Genomic DNA, 18,973 nt, shown 5'->3' on the forward strand with positions numbered 1-18,973 from the left:
CCCACTCTCACGAACAACAGACAGCGGGTGCAACGTTATCGTGACACTATCGTGGATCCATCATGCCTCTGGACACGCCAGCGGTCGACAAGCCCCCGATGATCTGTGGACAGCCTGAGCGGTTTTGTGTGCTGATGTGTTGAACACGGGTGGACTTTGGCGAGGGGCAAACGCCAGCTGATGCTCGAAATTTCTTATCAGTGACGCTACCACACACACACAGTCTAGCAAAGCTTTTTATCTGATTTGATTTACAGATTGTGGTCGTGGCATGTGGTAGGGCTTGATACACTCGACCGTTTCTTCCTTCTCCTTCTCCTTCTACCTGTCCTCGACAGCAGCAGTAACGCACCAGAGCCCTACTAATTCGCATTAGTCAGTCAACCACGACAGTGCCCTCTTCAGAATTATCAAACACATAATCCTTCCCGCTGTTTGGTTTGACATTGTCTTTTTGTATTCAGAGATGTGAGACCCTCACGCAAATGTGTGGGACTTGATGTCTACGTCAATCATCGGTAGCACATCCTGCCACGCTGGCACTCTCCTGCTTCTTTTCAGTTTTCTCGCGTTGCTTCCTTGCCTTGGCTGACGTTCCAGGAGACGTCCCCATATCCGCCCGAAGAAATGCGATCCCGTCCGTCCCGTCCCCTTACGGTCTTTCGGGTAGTGTGTTTTGGCCTGTTCGTTGATGACTCTCCTTGCCCTGCTCGTTTGAATGTTGGCTCGTATCACAAGATTCCGCAGCTGCTCATATAGATTCGCAATCCCATCGTTTTTTTGCATCCCATGATGGGGTGATCTCTGTCTTTCTCCGGCACGTTTGTCTCAGCTCACCAGGTTTGGCCATCATCACCCTCCCACAGGGGTTGGTTTGATCCAAAGTACAGCCCGGCTCTGTCGAGCCCCTCCGCAATCATGGCATCCTTAACCACCTCCAGCTTACATTACCTCACAAGCCTCGCAACTGAAACCGGTGATGTCGCGACGTCAACCACCCAAGCAAGCGGCCCATCCTACACTGGAGACCCCGTCCCCTACGATGACGGTTACTACCGGAGCGACACCCCCATGGTATACCCCTTCACCACCTCCTCCTTCCCCTTGGCCCTAACCACAGCAATCCTCTTTTTGATCCTCACCTTCCTGCACGCGTACCTCTGCTTCAAGAAGAAGACTGTCTTTTTCGCCATCACGATCTACGCCTCCCTCGGTTTGTTTTGTCTTGCCCTCCGGTTTGCTAATCACTGCTGACATGCATGCACCCAGCAATGGCAACCTCCCAAACAATGAAATGCTACCTCGTCCAACTCCAAACCATCATCTTGCACTCCACCAACCTCTCCTCCTCCACCATCAACCAGCTGGAACGTGCCGACGTCGTGCTTGTTGCGATGGACCTCTTGGAGGCGATTCCCGCGTCTGCGATGGGGTTTTTGCTCATGATGACGTATACCAGGTTGACGTGGTTTATCATCCCCAAATCGGGGAGGAAGAACGGGAGGGTTTTTGGCTTGCCGGCGAGGTGGCAGACGAGCTTGCTGGCGTTGGGGCAGATGGTGGGGGATGGGTTGGTGGGGGTGGGTCACTACTATGGCCTGGGGTATTTGCAGAGTCTTGGGGGGGTGGTGGGATTAATGACCTGGGGGGTTTTGGGGGGGTTGGTGGTTAGGGCGGGGAGGGTGGAGGTGAGGGAGGAGGTGAAGGAGGTGAAGAGGTTCGTTTGGGCGGTTGGGGGGGGCGGTTGGGTTGCTGATTGTGAGTTTCTTTTCTTTTCTTTTCTTTTCTTTTCTTTTCTTTTCTTTTCTTCAGTTATGTGATGATGGATGGAGAAAGGGGATTGCTAATGGGATGCAAATAGGGGTGTGCCACCGCGAGAATCATCAGACGGGAGGCGGTGGCGTATTTTTTGGCTGAGGCCCCGTGGTGGTCGAGTGAGTATGGGGTGTCAGAGACGTTCGCCATGTCGGAGTGGCCGGTGTATGTGTTTCAGCATTTGCCGATTTTGTTGATCTTGGTGCTTATGGCGGTTTACCACCCGGGAGTCTACCTTCCCAGGCGGTTGACTGGTTGGAGGCTCAACACCAAGAAGCTGTTGAGAGAGGAAAGGATGAGAGAGGACGTGGAGAACTTGAAGGTGTTGGCGAGGAAAGAGTCAAAGGCGTCGTCTGTACAGGGGAGTGAGCTGGATTGCTTTGAGAGGGTTGACCTTGACAAGGAGACCAAGTAAAACAAAGTAGGGAAAGGGGCTATGGGGACGGTTGTGGACGGAGGCGTGGCGCCATATTTCGTGTTTGTTCGGATGATGAGTTTAGGTACCTTGGGCAGGTAAGACTTTTGGAGTTATGGAATCGGATAGGTTTCATAGAACAAAAAACAGCCTCCAAAACGGCTGTCTAACATGATTTGATTTAGAGCGTTCCCGGTGACCTTTGAATCTATCCCATGATACCTGTCTTAAACCGCCTCATCCAACGACGGGTCAGCCGGCCAGAATATCCAAATCACCACCACAATCAACTTCAACCCAGCCGCTGCCCACAACGCCCCGGCGACCCCAAACTCTGTGTTCGCCAGCTTCCCTCCCAAAAACGCACCGAGCAGCAGCGACAACGGCGCCGCCACCCTCCGATTCCGTTCCGCATTGTGCACCGCGAACAAGTCCGCATCGGAGAACAAATCACAGTAGATGCTCGTCAGCACCACGCTCGTGAGCGCATTGTACTTGAGCGCCCGGCTCATGACAGCCTGCCCGCAGCTCTGAAACGCCACCAGCGCGATGGGCACGAGGACGTACCAGGCGACCGACTCCGGGTGCACGTCCGAGCCCGCCAGCGTGACCATGCAGGCGGCCGCGACGATGAGGAGGAGTTGGGCGGTGAAGGACGCGCAGAGGACCCAGCGGCGTTTGGCCGAGAAGAAGCGGTGGAAGCGGGAGAAGAGGAAGGATCCCAGGAGGAAGGAGAGGAGGGAGGTGCCGGATTTGAGCCAGCGGGTCGAGGCCGAGGGGTCGGCCAGGCCGAGGCCGATATAGACGGTGTTTCCTTGAACGGTGTGTCAGTTTTTATATGGGGGCTTTAAAGATGGAGGGAAAATGTGCGTGTCCTACCCGTTTGCATAGACACAAAACTCCCCCATACTGATATCGAGGCGCTGTCGAGGAGGCCGGTGATGAGATAGCAGAGGATGAGAATGAGATCGGCCCAATCACGGCTCACGTCCACCATGAAGTAATCCCGCCATTTTTGAAGCGTCGGCACGGCATCGTCTTTTGGCGGTCCCATTCTTTGCGATTGTGGCAGGAGAGGGCTCTCTTCGTTGGCGTGGGCCACAATCTCGTTGTTGAGGATGGTTGATCGCGTCATGGCGGGCGAAAAAAAAGGCAGGGTTGAGTTTTTATATCGTATTCTTTATGTCTTGAAAACGCCCTCGGGCAGGGGTCTCGGCCAACAGAATCTCGTCCAGTGAGTCAACAGAAAAACTGTGAAGCGGGACTTGGCGGCATCACCCTTTTGGGCATTTGGCGAAGACGTGATCGCGGGAGGCGGCCAGAAACCCCCATGTTTTAGTCTTCAGCTTCGTTGTCGGTCCGTTGCCCCTGAGGTAAGGGAAGTTTTGACAAAGTGAGTGAATCGCTGGTGCCGTGACCCGGTGTCGGCGCGGGGAGCTCCATGGAAAAGCCGTGGGATAGATGGGATCTTTATCCACTGACGGCAGGGCTGAGGATGGCCAATCAGGGGCTGGGTTCATGATGTCATTAACGCCTAGCCAAGAGAGGAACTCAATCGTCGTGGTTGACCTTTCACCTTTCCACTGAAGAGTAACAACTTCCGCGAAAGTTCATCCCGACAACGCCGATATTTGAAGAGATTCCATCAATCATGAGGCTGCAATGAGTGTGGACGGGAATCTCTCGGTGGCGCTCGGCATCGTGGAAACCAATTGGACTTGCGAACACAGTTCTCTTGCATCAGTGATCGCTACGATGTCCGACTTGGGATGAGCCCCTCACACTTTCAAGGAAGGTAGGAGCTGCTCCAGGGAAATAGTAGAGCTACCCCTCTATCCGATTCCCGAGTGGTGATGCCATAGAGAAGAAAGAATTGGTCACCGAGAAGCCGTGTACCCGGATGCGATGGCTGTAGTCAGCAACCATGCGGTGGGATGAAGTGGTATAAAACCCGATATGATCAATTGATATGGTAGATTACTTCTTCAACCTCGTGTTTGTGTGCCTGGGTTGTTCAAAATGCGTTTCTCCAGCAATTCCCTTCTTCTCGGAGCAGTAGCCCTGGTCTCTGCCATTCCCGTCCAGGACAGTCCTCGCCAGAGGCTTCTCGACGGCAAACCGCTTCCTGGCAAATACCGGAGCAAGAATCCATATACCCCCGGCTATCGTGATCCCTATGACACAGCCGTGGATTCTATCGGTAAGGGCCTCGACCCCTTGCCCTGGCGCAATGGCGATGGCGCCTCAGTTCTTGGTCCGTGGAACAGAGAGCGAGCAAGACAAAATCCAGACCTCGTCCGTCCCCCTTCCACAGACAGCGGCAACATCCCCAACCTCCGCTGGAGTTTCGTAGACTCCCACATCAGAATCGAGGCATGCCTGCCCCCCTTTCCCCTTACCACACCTTTATCACTAACTTTCCCCCCAAGGAAGGAGGTTGGACCAGGCAAACCACCATCCGCGAGCTCCCCACCTCAATCGAGCTCGCCGGCGTAAACATGCGCCTCGACCACGGCGCCATCCGCGAGCTCCACTGGCACAAAGAAGCCGAGTGGGCCTATGTCTTGTCAGGCTCCGTCCGCGTGACAGCCCTGGACTACGAAGGCGGCAACTTTATCGACGACCTCTCCCAAGGCGACCTGTGGTACTTCCCCTCCGGCGTCCCCCATTCCCTCCAAGGCCTCGACCCCAACGGGACCGAATTCCTCCTCATCTTTGACGACGGCCGCTTCTCGGAAGAAAGCACGTTTATCCTCACCGACTGGTTCGCGCACACGCCCAAGAGCGTGATAAGCAAGAACTTCCACCTCGCCCCCGAGGTGTTTGAGAGGGTGCCCAAGAGAGAGAAGTACATTTTCCAGGGGAGCAAGCCGGGGAGCATAGAGGAGGAGGAGCCAAAGGGGAAGAATGTCAAGAAGAGCAAGTACCAGTTCACGCATCGGATGCTGGAGCAGGAGGCGCACGTGACGAGCGGGGGGAAGGTGAGGATTACGGACTCGAAGAATTTCCCGATCAGCAAGACGGTGGCGGCGGCGCATCTGGACATGGAGGTGGGGAGCCTGAGGGAGATGCATTGGCATCCCAATGCGGACGAGTGGAGCTTTTTCATCAGGGGGAGGGCGAGGGTGACGGTTTTTGCGGCCGAGGGGACGGCGAGGACGTTTGACTACCAGGCTGGGGACGTGGGCATTGTGCCGAAGAATATGGGGCACTTTATTGAGAATATTGGGGATGAGCCGTTGGAGGTGTTGGAGATTTTTAGGGCGGATGAGTTTAGAGACTTCTCGCTTTTCCAATGGTTGGGCGAGACGCCGAGAAGGATGGTGGTTGATACCTTGTTTGCGGATGACAAGGAGGCCGGGGAGAAGTTTTTGAAGGAGATAGACAATCCGGTCAAGGATGAAATTACGCTGCCAGATATTAAGAATGACGAGGAAGAAGACGACTTGTAAGGGGGACACTGGGGAGAAGAATATTGTTCATGTCATTATATTGAGAAGCTTTATATACCGAGAAAATATCTTGCACCAGAGAAAGAACGCAACGAGATGACCCTTATCACCGGCCTGACCCACAAGCCCGCAAACGCCATGCTTTCATATCCCAAGCCACAGAAAGACAGTAAGATTACATGTAGTGCATCATCTGCTGAGGAGCACCAGGCCGCTTCTTCTCAATGATGAGGACCGTCTCAATGAACTGCCGCTCCAAGGTGTCGCTCTTCCTTCTCCTGGCCAACAAGCTTGCCGTCTTGAGCACGTTCTTGATCTGCCGACCATTGAGCTTGAGCTCGGAAAGCTCACTGATGTCCTTGTCAGTGAGGTTGCTCTTGATGGTCGAGTTCCGGAGGAAATTCTTCCAGATGATCTTGCGAGCAGACACCGTAAGATCAGGGTACTCGATGCTCACGTGGATACGTGACTGGAAGGCCGCATCGATCTCGCCGCAGCGGTTAGTCGTCAGGAACATGATGCCCTCATAGTACTCCAAGGTCCGGAGGAAGATGGTGACGATCTTGTTGCGCTCAATCTCGTGGTTGCTGCGGGCTTCGAGGAAGACATCGCACTCATCGAGGAGCAAGACGGCGTTCCATCTCGAGACCAACTCCAAGATGGAGTTCAGCTCCCGCTCGACCTCCCATGGATCAGACCCAAGATCACCAGAGCTTAGCATGTGAAGTGGCACCCTGAGGTTCTCCGCCACGGCCTCAGCTGTCAACGTCTTACCAACACCAGGAGGACCAGAGAGCAGGCAGATGATGCCCTTGCCCTTGCCGGCGATGATATCGTCGAAGCTGTCACCCGCGAGCTGGGCTTCTGTGAAGGACAGGATGAGCTCCTTCTGGTCGGCGGGAAGCACCAGCCTGTCAAAGGCAGTAGTGTTCCATCTCACGTCTGTGATCTGTTCCAGGAAAAAGTCGACCCACTTCTTGTACTTCAGACTGTACCCGCGGGTTCGCGAACGGCAGAGCATCTTGTAGTAGTCAGGCATGACAAATTCCTCGGACTCGATGCCGCTCTCGACCTTGTGCTTGTTGAAGCGCTCGATGTCGGTGGCGTTGAAGTCATTGAGGTACCTCACCCGCCAAGGGCTGAAGCGGTTGAAGCTTTCGATATCCACCACGATCCTCCCAGTAATCTGGATGTCGACCTCGTTGCCTTCTCTGTTCCAAGTAATGGCGCGTCCAGAGTATTCCCTATAGTGGTGACCAGCCAGCTTCTCGAAGATGGTTCCACGCTTGAGAAGCTGGGCGGTGATCTCCTCTTTCTTCTCGTGGAAGTGGAAGGGGTAAACCTTGAGACCGGTGATCTTCTTGGTGCCGAGGAATTCAGGGATATTGATGGCCTCCTGGTAGCGGCCGAATTCCTTGCCGCCATAATCGACACAGTCGCAACGGACCTGAAGGAACTTGCCGCAGTTGTTGGCCATGTACTCGGTCTCTACCATCTCGAAGCCGGAAATGGGACCGAGGTAGGCAGAGAGGACAATGGTTCCGGGCTGGAAGATCATCCACAGATCCTTGAAGCAGACAACACCATTCTTAACATAGTCCTGGAAAGTCTTGATGTTGTCGCCGATCTCGTAGTTGAGGATGTCGTAGAGGATCTTCATGTGCTCCTTGGTCTTCTCCTCGAGGTCGGGCTTCTCCATGTACTTGGTGAACTCGGCCCATCGGTGAACAAAGGGCTTGAAGGGCGCCTCGAACTCTAGCCGGCTGAGCTCGCAGGCAACACCGGGATAGTCGGCCATGATCTCGGAGAGAGCATCGCGGAGCCATGGGCTCTGCACCACGATGCTGTGCGCCTCCAGCTTCTTGCGGCTGTCCTGACTCTTCATGTTGCGGACAACGACAGCGTAGGTGGCCGTCTCCTCATTCTCAGCAGCCTCCTCGACACCATCTGGATACTTGTCGACCCAGGTCCACTCTCCATCTTCCACTGGACCCTTGTAGATGTCCTTCCTTTGACTGATGCTCCCTACTTGAACCTTGGGTTTCTCCTCCTCCTCCTTGTCCTCATCGCTCTTCTCCTCGTCCTTCTTCTCTTCTGTCTTTTCCCCTGTCTTGTCCTCTTCCTTCTTGTCTTCCTTCTTGTCTTCCTTCTTCTCCTCTGTCTTCTCCTCCTTCTTCTCCTCCTTCTTCACCTCTGCTTGCTCCGTCTTCGACTTGTCGGCGGCGGTGGACCCGGAGGTGAGGGAGGTAGCGGACCCACTCTTTGCCGATTTCTCGGCGGCGCTCTTCTTGGAGCGGCGGGGCCAGCAACGAACCATGGTCAATGCTTTGGTGGGGTCGTTGTGTGTAAGTGATAACGTGGGAAGAGAGGAAGTGAAGAAACCCCGAGGAAGATGGGGCCTTCAATTGGTGTTGTAGATGATGATGATGAAAGCCTTGTGTTTAACTTGATTTCTGAAGGTTGGAATGCGTCCCTTTATCTATGTGCTCAGAACAGCAAGCCTCGTCCATTGCAAAGTTCAGCTTTTGCACGGTACGAGAAGCCAAACAGGCAGCACAGGGCCCTAATCTCCACTTCCGGGCCTGAAGCGGCTAGTGACTCACTGCGGTAACGGGGTCCACCGACGGCCGAGTGAGCTTGCAGCGGCTGCCTCCACCGGCTGCCGTCCTCAGATCCCATCACAACAACCCAACGAGTCCTTGTTTGCATGGATTGGTAAGCAATGCGAAGGTGTAATTTGTCCAGTCCTCAAAGGCAAACTGCGAGGAGAACTCGAGAAATCCGCTTTTCTCATCCAAATCTTCAAAAGTCACTCGCCGAGTGCGAGGTCAAGGGCTGAGTCGCCCAGCGAAGGGGCCGAAGATCCCCGCACGCCACATCTCCAACTCAAACGACAAAAAACCAAGCTTCGTCACCGCTTCCAGGCCATGGATGCTATCACCATCCAATCACCAATCCGCACGCACGAGGCCTCTGCAGGCCACCCAGTTGGAAGCCTAGCGCTCCAGGCATGATTACTCCGTAAAGGCAGGAAGAAAAGCAAGCACTGCGTATGCAAGACAACGGCCTTCAGGGCTGGCTATCCGACCTTCCCCTAACCGCCACGTCTTGATGCCAAGCGCCTCGTCTCACATCAGCACCATGAATTCGCCATCGTTGATATCTTTCCAATAGAGGATGGGCATCTGTCAATTGCTGATTCAACGGCGAGGTGTGTTTACATGTATGTTCGCGCTGATAATCTATACATTTTCGGTGCCATCAACACATCAGCAGTCCCATGACTCTCATGCTGGACAGAACGAGCGGTGGACCTGCATAGTATACTTCGTACGCAGCATGGATCCTGCGGATGATTCCCCCATATCCTGATGAGGCTTGGGGTCCCACAAGGCTGAGCCTCTGTCCTGCAGCACCCCATCGGTTGTGTTACTTTGTCTTCACATCGGTTCTGGATAGGCTATGAGAACGACCTCCTGCCGCGATATGGAACCACCACTAGCATTGCCTCTTTCCCTGTCCCTGTCTGTCCTTTCATAAACATCGCCAACCGACAAACCCGTGGATAAAGTCTGCTTTTCCCAATGGCACGCCTTTGGCTCGCAGGATCGAGTAAGCAGTAGTGACATGGAAGATAAAGTTGGGTATCCCATGGAATTGGACCGCTTCGGTCACAGTGACCTTGAGGGGACGACCTCCCGCCACGCTGGCCAACATTAACATCACGGCTCAGGAAACATGCCCTCAAGATTACTCACATGTCTACAAGGTCTTCGTCCCTCTTATGAGGACGCTCCTTCATCACCTCTCTCACCTCGAGCTGAGCCATCGAGACTCTCATCTCCAATTCCTCGAATGTCTTCTCGTTGTTGTTGAAAGGGCCATCCAGGTCCCACTGGTTACCTGTCATTCTGTCGAGATTCATAAAGACTGTTCTGATAGCATTTTGAACCTGGAAAACGAGCGGGAGCTGGTCGTCTATCAATCGTGCTTGGACATACACTTTGTCCGCGTTGAGGCCCTGTTTGTTTGCAAATCTCCTGCCTTCCTCCAAAATATGAAGAAGAGCACCTAGACCGTTGCAAAAGATGGGGAGTGCGAAGTCGCAGAGCGAGAGCGGGAGAGGATCTGAAGACGGCGCGGGCATTCTGAAGACGGCGGGCGGTATGTATGAGTTCGGAGAGGGTTAGGCTTTCTCAGAGTTCAAATAGGGAAGATGTGTATCGAAGACTACTGTCATTGAATTGCTCAGCTTCCTGATATCTGGTTTGTAGTCGGCACCAGTTGTAGAGATCCTTGTTAGACGCAATTGGCCAATCGGCAACATTAATAAGCTCCGAAAACTGCCCTTGGGAAACCTCAACAGATGCCTTCTACTGGGTACCTTATACATACAACAGAATGAACATGTGTGCGACAGATTAAGATGTAAACGTCAATTAAGTGGAGCGTGTCACGCCGTCAAGCATCCCAATTGCTATCACAAACTCGCGACCGAGGAGTGTCGAACGCCTGATCAATGACTCCGTCAGGTATGGAGGAAAGTGACTATTCGCATCATAACGACAAATTCCGCTGTACAAAACGTACCACACATCTCCATTAGTGTCAAGTGTGTCGGGAAAACCCTGTCCCAGTTCTACAAATGTTGCTTGGTCCATACTGCAGACACTCAGGGGCTTCTGTACTGCATATTCGAGTTGCAGACTTCATCCGCATAGCGGCCATGTAGGAGCTATATGCTGGCCATATTGGTCACACGCAAACTGTTCAGTGGAAAGTTCAAGAGTCACCAAGCCAGTGTCAAAGATGTGGCTGCCAAAACTAAAATGTCGATGACTCGCGAACCTTAACGGCGCCACAAAGCCAACCGCCTTCCAATATGCCTATAAATTTCCTGGCCCAATTCCACTGTTTTCCCTTCTTCCTCTCAGACTCTCACACCAGACAACAACAATGACCTGCCTCAACAGCGAGATAAGCCTCACCGAACGATTACCTTCTCCATCAAAACAAGAAGAATAATCCTAGGAAGACACCCGTGATCGACCAGACACAATGGCCGTCCAGCCCAAGTCTAAGATCACCGTCGCCGGTACTCGCGCCCAGGTCCAAGCCCTCCTCGCCCACTCCCTCTCCCCTGACAACAAGCGCAACTTCCTTGAGACGGTCGAGTTGCAATTCGGCCTCACCAACTACGACCCCGCCCGCGACAAGCGCTTCTCCGGCTCTGTCAAGCTTCCCTCGGCGACCAGCACGACCTCGGTCGTGCTAAGCACCAGGGCCTGGATAGCATGTCGTTTGACAACCTCAAGAAGCTGAACAAGAACAAGAGGCTCATCAAGAAGCTAGCGCGCTAGTACGATGCGTTTGTCTGCTCGGATATCAAGGTTCGGGAGATCCCCAGGGTTTTGGGACCGGGCTTGTCAAAGGGTAAGTTGAGACCCCTCCTTGCCACCTCCCATGTAGCACTGAATACGAATTGCATGTCATGAACACAGCCGACAAGTTCCCTACAACGGTCTCGCACAGCGAGGGCCTCGCGGAGAAGATAATCAACGTCAAGTCCACCATCAGGTTCAGGCTGCGCAAGAACCTCTGCATTGCCATGGCCATTGGTAATGTGGACATGACCACGGAGCAGTTGGTGGCCAACATCATGATCACCATCAACTACCTGGTGTCATGCCTCAAGAAGGGATGGTCCAACGTCAACAGCACTGTCATCAAAGTCGACCATGTCGCGTCCTCGTTATCTTTTCTAAGACAATCATTTTGCGGCTGCGCTTCTACATTTTGAGTAAGCACGCCGTGGGGGAAGCATGGGGTAGGCTGGGAAGGATTTCAGTGTGAAGTGGGTAAGTCTTTGACAGTTTTGAATGGGGGCATCAGCTTAGCTGCTGTATGCTTGTCCAGCTAGAGAACATTTAGCTACTGTAGACATCCAATAGACCCATCTTCACACATACCTAGAGCTCCTTTGGTTCTTTAAGGCGACCAATGATAGGGATAGCAATTTTTTTTTTTTTTGAGGAGCTTGCAACCGCGCCTTGTAGGGAGTGAAAAATGTGCTGGAAAAAGACAATAGCCTCCAGACTAAAGAGCATATGCGGTTGCTTGGGGCAGACCACTGGGTATCAAATGTACATTGAAACAAAAAAACAATGAAAACAAAACTCACCGACTCTCCCACACAAAGCCTATCAACCAACCCCATGAACAGTAGCACCTCCCTCAGGCCTACCGTCCTTACCTAGTAGTAGTAACCATCCCGATAACCACTCGGATGCCCTGACCACCACCTTGAATAGCTGCTTGTATCTGTCAACAGTGTCAGTATGAAAAACCTCTTTCCAACAAGCCGTACATGCACGCAACAACATACCTCTAACTGGACTAATTCCCAACTGCTCCGCCACATTGACATACCCACCACCATCCGCGCTCCTCTTGCCCTTCTCCCTGTTCACCTTCTTCACCATCTCCCCCTCCGACTCCTTTTCCCACACGCTCCTACAATACGGACACGTCACCTCCCCTCTGCGTTGCCCCCGTTTGGTAGCAGCCCACATGTCAAAACATTGCTTGTGGACGTTCTGTCCGCAGGCGGCTTTGCACCAGACAATCTCCTCCTTCTTTGTTGCTGTGTCAAGCTCCTCGAAGCAAATAGGGCAATCTCCTTCGACTGGTTTGCGTTTGCCGTCTTCTTTGTTGTTGTTGTTGTTGTTGTTGTTGTTGTTTGCGCCGCCAGAAACGATGGGTGGAGCCCCAGCAAAGATTTGGTTGAGCTCGGTAGTGAGAAAAGCGAGTTGGTAGACTAGATGGGCAGGGCAGCGGAGGACGCGGGAGAGGACGTAGATGATGTGTTTGCACTGCTGGTTTGTTCTTGCAAAGTGGGGGCATGTGCAGGTGGGGAGGAGGGAGATGAGGATGGTGTAGATGTTGCCTGTTGAGCCCGTGAGTTCGATTATTTCGGATGCGGGGCTGGATTCGAGGGATGAAGGGGTGGTGCGTTGGCGGGATAGGACGAAGAAGCGTTGGGTTAAGGCGCGGGCGTGGAGGTCGTGGAAGGATTGGGGAGGTTTGGGCCGGAAACTGGAGGGGCGTATTAGTCATGAATGAGGGGAAAAGGGGGGATGAATGGGGGGGTTGGTACCGGCGAAGGCGTTTCTCTTCCTTGGGTTGGGAGAGACGTTGTTTTTTAGTAGGGGTTTTGGAATCGTCATTGTTGCTGGCAGAGGCGTGGGGTTGCTTGCGCTTGGTGGATGATGGAGTTGTGGTTGATGACGTTGTGGGGACAATGGACTTTTTGGGGGCACCCATTTTGCCGCTGAGTGCGCAAGTTTGGCGCAATGGTATCAAGAGTTACAACCCGAATCTATTTCGAAGACTGTGTCACTTCCTGGATGGGAAAACGCAGTTGTTCAAAGGAAAAAGTGGTGGCGGAGAATTGGATGGCCGCGATTGATGCTGAAATGATAAGCTCCACTTTTACTGTTGGTGTGGCGAGCGGGGTGTCACGGAGCTCTCGCGAAGTCACATGACGGTGAGCTCGGCACAGTAACCCTAATCCACTTACATCGAAGCGACCACAGCCACCATGCAAAGCAACGCCAGGATCAACCTGATGAACTTGACAAGATATTCAATATGTAGCTAATGATTCTAATTTGGTTGAAATTGTCAGTATCTAGTAATGAAACACCATCTTCGTCTTTTTTCAGAGCCTAACCCTTATGCGCTCATGTCGGTCAGGGCTATCTATGGACTATCTTTGACTTGAAGATCAACAAATCTTGGCATCCTCCTCCTCGATGAAGATTGATACGCATCAGGCACCATATTCATGGCTTTTTTTTTTTTTTTTTTTTTTTTTTTGGATATTTGATTATGATCTCACTACTAGCCATCATCCAAGCCTCTAATGGTACCATGTAGGACCATAAATTCACAATGCTTGTACGGGGTAGGCTGTTCAGTGCCTAGATTGACCGTTGAAGTTACCTATAGACCTGCGTTACAACATCCTATTACTTATGACTTTTCACAGTAATTTTCAGGGTACTGATGAGCCGCAACTTTGTGTTGTGGTACTCAAGTCCTCTTTTTCACTCCAGAGGCTCAGACAGTGAAGCTCGAATTTGATCTGCAGCTTCACATAAAGAGGAAAGAACCGAGTGACCACCTGACTTCGTAATCCCTCTAGGTAGGATATTGGAAGGTACGGAGAACGGAAATACTGGATATCAGGTGATCGGTATTTCCATTCTACCCACCCCTCTATTTACTGGGACAAAAGGTCAATCAGAACAATAGGATTGCATCTCACCAGCCAACTCCATCTTACATATTCTCGATCACTTCTGCCAATATCCTGACATATCCAATGTCACCCCTTAATTCTTGTCTTGCTCAGATGCGCTCGTAGACGCTTCACATCGCCTACGCATCCACCACAACTACTCTTGACAACCCGTCTTCACCAAATGTCAGGTCGATGAGGTTGTGTGATCTGGATGGGACGGAAAGGTACGTGTGTCAACGTTTCATCTCTTCAAGGCGCCTCATACGGAACAGATATTGAGAGCAGCTTAATTTCTTGGCTTTACCGCTCTACTTCAGAATGCCGTTGAGGACAAGATCACTCTGGAACCCTTCGGTCGGTACCTAATTCTTCAAACCGTCAAGTGGCAGCTCTGCAGAGTTTTCAGAGTCATAACCTGTGGAATCATGGGTAGCTGCAAGCAAACACATAACCAAGCGATTTTCCGACATGGATTATTTGCCTCCCGTTGTTTTCAAACTGTGAGAGCACTGGGCAAGTGTTCCCATTTGGCGGGATGGAGGGCAATAGTATGCGGGCCGGTTGCTTGCATCAGAACCCCTCCATTCTTGTTCCTTCTTATTTGAAGTCGGCCTTTGATTCTTATTTTCCTACTCTCGAGCATATTGCTCCTTCCCTCTCACGTTTCGTTTCGTCGCCCCTCCAACTGCACCGAACACCCCCACCAGCATTTTCCAATTTCCCAACACAAGATCTCTAGATACAGACAAAGCACAACTTTCTATTCACGTCGTTGACTGAGCCTCTCCTCACAATCACCAAACCCCACGTCATCAAGGGGAGTTCAATCTGCCCGACTCTATCTGTCAAGAGGACACACACAATATCGATGGCTTCTCCTTCTGAGGAGAGGCAAGCGGCCTCGGAGGCAAGTAACCCTCTCCAGGCGACTTACCCCTACATCTCTTTCCCCGGGTGGACTTTCTAACATGCCTGCATACAGACTGCCTTTTCAATAATCGAAAAGCACGTATGCTACCGGCCAGCGGAGGGCCAGGGCTGGAAGTCCATGCCAGTGCTCCCAACTCCGCAGGAGGTGTTGGAGCCGACCAGCGTCGATCCGCCAATCAATCCTGTGGATCGGCCATGGTCTTCCAAGGAGGAGTACCTCACTGCTCAGTATAGCCTGCTAAGGTTGGATGCCATCGAAGGCCTGCGGTTCTCGGTCACGAGATACGTTGATACCTGCCGAACAGGCGCCAGAGTGATTTTTGATGATGAATACTGCAGCGTCTACGACGAGGTATGCAAGTGCAAGGCATGTCAATGGCGGGGCGTGGTGCTAATACTTTCAACGTACAGGTCCGGGTCAAAGGCTTTTTCATGACCAAGATTGCTCCGTTCTCCAGAGTTGAGTTCTCAACGCCGTACAATGTACAGTGGAAAACAACGAAGCGCCTCATGGATGGAACCGTCGTGGCTCTGTCAACCAAGAAAGACAAGTTCCGGACCATTTGCAAGATCGCAACAGTGGCCCAGCGTCCGTACGCTGTTGGGAGAGATTTCGATTCGACGGTTGCGGTTGCGGTAGATTTGATCTGGGCAAATCCAGAGGATGCTGTTATCGACCCAGCTCTGGAGATGGTTATGATTGAGTCGCGGAATGGATACTACGAAGCATCGCGTCACACGATGCTGGGCCTTCAACATGTCGCAGAAACCACGTAGGTCACTGTTCTATCCATGTCATGTCGTCGCATTTCATGCTAATAATTTGGCAATGAAGATCCGCGCTCGACAAGTATATCATAGGTGCCCATACCGCGGACACTGTGCCAGAGTTCATCCGCACCAACCCCACCATGGACTTATCCTCTTTGGTTCCTGTGACGGCGAGCAATGGCTCCCAGGCACTCCTCGATGTGAAAGAGTCGCTCAAGAATTACGATATCGTGAAGAAAGGCTTCCCCACTCTCGAGGACGTTGCAGTTCTGGACGAATCCCAACTGGATGGTCTCCATCGTATCATCTCGAACGAGCTCGCCATTGTACAGGGACCGCCGGGTACAGGCAAGACATTTACCTCGGTTCAAGCTCTCAAGATTCTGGTTGCCAACCGGCGGAAGCATGGTGGCCCGCCTATTATCGTTGCAGCTCACACCAATCACGCCCTCGACCAGCTGCTTACATTCTGTCTGGAATTCGAAGTCCTGCGGTTGGGCGGCTTCACAAAAAATGAGGACATCAAGAAGTGCACCGTCTTTGAGAGACAACGGGCCGAGAGAGGCGGTCGGCAGTCCGATATCAAGTCAAGAAACAACGAGAAGCGAAGGCTAGAGAAGCGACAGAAGGAGCTCATTCAAGACCTCAAGATCATGCAACAAGATGTTTTCGGCAAACGTCTAATTGATCCCGATAGACTGCTGGAGGTTGGTGTCATCACTCAAGAACAACACGACTCGTTGAAAATCTTTTCCGGATCAACCAACCCTCTTGCATCCTCGACCGCCACTTTCGAGCCATGGCTGGGTGAGAGCCTTGTTCGCATGGAGATTTTGCGCAGTACCACCAATACCAGGTTTGAGCTGAACGAGGACGAACTCTTCAGGCGTGAAGAGGAGTACAAGCTGGATGAGAACGACTTGGTACATGCTGTAAGTGATCAGGAAGAGGAGCAACTGCGCATCAAGGGGGAATGGGTTCCGCTGGAGCATGTCTGGTCAGCAAAATCGGCAGCTGGCCTGTCAAGTTCGACTCGTGCTGCCCAGAGAAGCTTGAAGGAGGAGGACTTCTATTCGATCAAGAAAAGCATCCGGGGCGAGGTTTACCGGCATTTGCAGACTGAGTTGTTGAAGCATACTACCCTGAAGTTTGCCAGCCTTCTTGAGCAATACAACAACGTTTGCAAGCAGCTTAAGGCGCTGACTGATTTGCAAAAGTGGGAAATGGTCCAGAGACAGAAAATCGACATTGTTGGCTGTACCATGACAGGTCTCGCCAAATACCGTGGCATCCTTGCGGCTCTTCAACCAAAGTCACTTCTGGTGGAGGAGGCGGCGGAAACTCGGGAGGTAGACATTGTGTCTGCTTTATATCCATCGATCCAGCAGCTCATCCTCATTGGCGACCATCAACAACTCCAGCCCAAATGCAACATCTTGTGGCTTGGTGCGCCTCCCTTCAACTTCACCGTTTCACTGTTTGAGAGGTTTGTGAACCTGAGGATGCGATATACTATGCTTCGCCAACAACGCCGTATGAAACCGGAGCTGCGACGGATCCTGGACCCATTCTACCCTGGGCTACTCGACCATCCTGTCGTTTTGTCCCCCGACAACCGTCCAGACATCCCAGGAATGGGCGACAAGTCCTCTTGGCTCTTCCACCACGAGTGGCCGGAAGAGACAAGCTCGGACTCGAGCAAGTTCAATCGTGAAGAGGCCAGGATGATCACCCACTTTGCTTCCTATCTTGTCAAGAATGACACACCCCCGGCAAATATTACGATTCTGACCTTTTACAATGGCCAGCGCACGCTGTTGAACAAGATCAAAGAGTACGACTACAAGATTTCCACGGTGGACTCGTACCAAGGAGAGGAGAACGATATTGTGATTCTGTCACTTGTTCGAAGCCCAGGAGAATATCGTCGATGGAGGTGCGGGTTTTTGGAGGACAAACACCGTGCAGTAGTCGCAATCAGTCGCGCTCGTCGAGGGTTTTATGTTTTTGGAAACTTTCTGAATGTTCTCAATACGCGTTCAGCCCAGTCACTCTGGGCAGACATCTGGAATGGCTTTGCCCACCAGAAAAGGATTGAAGAGGGCATTCCCTTGACTTGCAAGGCCCATCAGAATGAAATCTGGGTGAGGACGGTGGATGACTGGGGTGACAATGCCGGGGGGTGCGATGAGCCATGTGGACAGACACGGCCATGTGGCCACCCATGCACTCTCAAGTGCCATCAGTATGTACACTTACGGCCTGTGCTATTTCAGAACAGTTCACTAACCTATTGAGCCAGAACTGATCACAGCCGTCTACGTTGCAGTCAGCCCTGCCTCGAAAAGCTCCCCTGTGGACATGGGTGTCAGAACTTCTGCAGTCAAGTTTGCGCTTGTGACTGCGCCGCCTTTCGAACTTTGTCCGCTGACATTGTGGCAGTTGGAATATCGAGACCAACCAGGACATCGATGTCTTTGGAGCAGCGAATGCAGAGTATCAGCGTTGAGGGGGTTGGCGAGTCTAGTAAGGTAGTGGTGCGAGGTTCGACTCAGGCATCGACTGAATGGCGACAATTCCCTGCCAACGTTCAATGTCAGGACGCCAATCTGCACCGAGGATGGGCCTCTCAAACTGCGCAGAATGGTTCAACCTCCATTGTTCGAGACACATACCAGCAAACAACAATGGTGAATGGTCGTCGTTCCAACCTCGGCCCTCGAAACGTTCGTGCCATTAAGGCGAGCAAGTCGTATTGTCAGCCGCCTCGAGCTAAAGCAGCATCGCCTACCATATCAGACACGGCCAGTTTCCAAAACAATACAACCCAAGTTCCTGCCACCCAACAACAACTGAACACTGTGTTGAGCTCAGCCCCAGTGCCAGACCTACTTGGAGATCTTGACGGTGTAGCCTTCTCTCAATCTGTCATGGTAAATCGTGTTGCAGGAGAGGCGCCAGTTGTTGTGGGACAGGCAGCTCTGGAGGGCGAGGAGCTATTGATAGAGCTTTAAGTTGTCATACCCATAGTTATCGCAGCCACTATGTCATGCTATTAGTCTTGTACTTATAACAGTTCATAGACATTGTGTCTATTACCATTACTTCCTGACCTGGCAGTCTTCTGCCCGTAGTGACCCAATGAGTGCTAGACTTTGTCCTCCACGAGCACTGGTGACACAAAGCCTGGTGGTATCTGTTCAACGACAAAACGCTATCCGATTTGGGTATTATCCAGATAATGAACGCCTACAACTAATCCAATAGCAACCTGCTTGTACCCCC

General features: G+C 52.2%; 8 protein-coding genes across 8 annotated transcripts; 4 read left to right on the forward strand and 4 right to left on the reverse strand.

Annotated features, from left to right (window-relative positions):
- The first annotated feature begins 291 nt into the window (after nucleotides 1-291).
- QC764_115980 (uncharacterized protein) lies at nucleotides 292-2,901 on the forward strand. Its single transcript, XM_062942846.1, has 4 exons — nucleotides 292-518; nucleotides 604-1,213; nucleotides 1,270-1,748; nucleotides 1,862-2,901. Exons 2-4 carry the CDS (start codon nucleotides 919-921, stop codon nucleotides 2,228-2,230), a joined length of 1,143 nt encoding a protein of 380 aa, XP_062805865.1. The 5' UTR covers nucleotides 292-518; nucleotides 604-918; the 3' UTR covers nucleotides 2,231-2,901.
- QC764_115990 (uncharacterized protein) lies at nucleotides 2,020-3,855 on the reverse strand. The gene is made up of 3 exons (XM_062942847.1): nucleotides 3,110-3,855; nucleotides 2,320-3,044; nucleotides 2,020-2,168 (listed from the first exon to the last, which is right to left on the reverse strand). The coding sequence occupies exons 1-2, from the start codon at nucleotides 3,363-3,365 to the stop codon at nucleotides 2,458-2,460; spliced, it is 843 nt and encodes a 280-aa protein (XP_062805866.1). The 5' UTR covers nucleotides 3,366-3,855; the 3' UTR covers nucleotides 2,020-2,168; nucleotides 2,320-2,457.
- Nucleotides 3,856-4,249: 394 nt separating this feature from the next.
- Nucleotides 4,250-5,682, forward strand: QC764_116000 (uncharacterized protein; the record flags this gene model as incomplete). The annotated part of the gene is made up of 2 exons (XM_062942848.1): nucleotides 4,250-4,603; nucleotides 4,660-5,682. 2 exons carry the CDS (start codon nucleotides 4,250-4,252, stop codon nucleotides 5,680-5,682), a joined length of 1,377 nt encoding a protein of 458 aa, XP_062805867.1.
- Nucleotides 5,683-5,857: 175 nt separating this feature from the next.
- On the reverse strand, nucleotides 5,858-7,999 carry QC764_116010 (uncharacterized protein; the record flags this gene model as incomplete). Its single annotated transcript, XM_062942849.1, has 1 exon — nucleotides 5,858-7,999. The coding sequence occupies one exon, from the start codon at nucleotides 7,997-7,999 to the stop codon at nucleotides 5,858-5,860; it is 2,142 nt and encodes a 713-aa protein (XP_062805868.1).
- A 916-nt stretch (nucleotides 8,000-8,915) lies between these two features.
- QC764_116018 (uncharacterized protein) lies at nucleotides 8,916-9,956 on the reverse strand. The gene is made up of 2 exons (XM_062942850.1): nucleotides 9,441-9,956; nucleotides 8,916-9,388 (listed from the first exon to the last, which is right to left on the reverse strand). Exons 1-2 carry the CDS (start codon nucleotides 9,827-9,829, stop codon nucleotides 9,217-9,219), a joined length of 561 nt encoding a protein of 186 aa, XP_062805869.1. The 5' UTR covers nucleotides 9,830-9,956; the 3' UTR covers nucleotides 8,916-9,216.
- A 624-nt stretch (nucleotides 9,957-10,580) lies between these two features.
- Nucleotides 10,581-13,145, reverse strand: QC764_116030 (uncharacterized protein). Its single transcript, XM_062942851.1, has 5 exons — nucleotides 12,839-13,145; nucleotides 12,068-12,777; nucleotides 11,749-12,003; nucleotides 11,652-11,685; nucleotides 10,581-11,598 (listed from the first exon to the last, which is right to left on the reverse strand). The coding sequence occupies exons 1-3, from the start codon at nucleotides 13,003-13,005 to the stop codon at nucleotides 11,936-11,938; spliced, it is 945 nt and encodes a 314-aa protein (XP_062805870.1). The 5' UTR covers nucleotides 13,006-13,145; the 3' UTR covers nucleotides 10,581-11,598; nucleotides 11,652-11,685; nucleotides 11,749-11,935.
- On the forward strand, nucleotides 10,741-11,645 carry RPL10A_1 (60S ribosomal protein L10A; the record flags this gene model as incomplete). Its single annotated transcript, XM_062940027.1, has 3 exons — nucleotides 10,741-10,950; nucleotides 11,043-11,115; nucleotides 11,184-11,645. The coding sequence occupies 3 exons, from the start codon at nucleotides 10,741-10,743 to the stop codon at nucleotides 11,480-11,482; spliced, it is 582 nt and encodes a 193-aa protein (XP_062805871.1). The 3' UTR covers nucleotides 11,483-11,645.
- Nucleotides 13,146-13,949: 804 nt separating the features above from the next.
- On the forward strand, nucleotides 13,950-18,830 carry QC764_116040 (uncharacterized protein). The gene is made up of 6 exons (XM_062942852.1): nucleotides 13,950-14,211; nucleotides 14,805-14,894; nucleotides 14,970-15,269; nucleotides 15,329-15,690; nucleotides 15,753-17,933; nucleotides 17,991-18,830. The coding sequence occupies exons 2-6, from the start codon at nucleotides 14,856-14,858 to the stop codon at nucleotides 18,700-18,702; spliced, it is 3,594 nt and encodes a 1,197-aa protein (XP_062805872.1). The 5' UTR covers nucleotides 13,950-14,211; nucleotides 14,805-14,855; the 3' UTR covers nucleotides 18,703-18,830.
- The last annotated feature ends 143 nt before the right edge of the window (nucleotides 18,831-18,973 follow it).

The sequence above is a fragment of the Podospora pseudoanserina genome, chromosome 1, assembly GCF_035222485.1.
Source record: "Podospora pseudoanserina strain CBS 124.78 chromosome 1, whole genome shotgun sequence".
In the NCBI taxonomy this organism is placed as follows: domain Eukaryota; kingdom Fungi; phylum Ascomycota; class Sordariomycetes; order Sordariales; family Podosporaceae; genus Podospora; species Podospora pseudoanserina.

Excerpts from the sequence above, each read along its gene's own strand:
- QC764_116030 (XM_062942851.1), bottom strand. The coding sequence starts at position 13,005 with ATGGGTGCCCCCAAAAAGTCCATTGTCCCCACAACGTCATCAACCACA. Across the intron at positions 12,778-12,838 it reads GAAGAGAAACGCCTTCGCCG|TTTCCGGCCCAAACCTCCCC; the intron begins GTACCAACCCCC and ends ACGCCCCTCCAG. Across the intron at positions 12,004-12,067 it reads GGGAATTAGTCCAGTTAGAG|ATACAAGCAGCTATTCAAGG; the intron begins GTATGTTGTTGC and ends CACTGTTGACAG.
- QC764_115990 (XM_062942847.1), bottom strand. The coding sequence starts at position 3,365 with ATGACGCGATCAACCATCCTCAACAACGAGATTGTGGCCCACGCCAAC. Across the intron at positions 3,045-3,109 it reads TTTTGTGTCTATGCAAACGG|GAAACACCGTCTATATCGGC; the intron begins GTAGGACACGCA and ends ACACCGTTCAAG.
- QC764_116018 (XM_062942850.1), bottom strand. The coding sequence starts at position 9,829 with ATGCCCGCGCCGTCTTCAGATCCTCTCCCGCTCTCGCTCTGCGACTTC. Across the intron at positions 9,389-9,440 it reads GACGAAGACCTTGTAGACAT|CGTGGCGGGAGGTCGTCCCC; the intron begins GTGAGTAATCTT and ends AATGTTGGCCAG.
- QC764_116040 (XM_062942852.1), top strand. The coding sequence starts at position 14,856 with ATGGCTTCTCCTTCTGAGGAGAGGCAAGCGGCCTCGGAG. Across the intron at positions 14,895-14,969 it reads AGAGGCAAGCGGCCTCGGAG|ACTGCCTTTTCAATAATCGA; the intron begins GCAAGTAACCCT and ends GCCTGCATACAG. Across the intron at positions 15,691-15,752 it reads CAACATGTCGCAGAAACCAC|ATCCGCGCTCGACAAGTATA; the intron begins GTAGGTCACTGT and ends TTGGCAATGAAG.
- QC764_115980 (XM_062942846.1), top strand. The coding sequence starts at position 919 with ATGGCATCCTTAACCACCTCCAGCTTACATTACCTCACAAGCCTCGCA. Across the intron at positions 1,214-1,269 it reads CACGATCTACGCCTCCCTCG|CAATGGCAACCTCCCAAACA; the intron begins GTTTGTTTTGTC and ends GCATGCACCCAG. Across the intron at positions 1,749-1,861 it reads CGGTTGGGGGGGGCGGTTGG|GGGTGTGCCACCGCGAGAAT; the intron begins GTTGCTGATTGT and ends GGATGCAAATAG.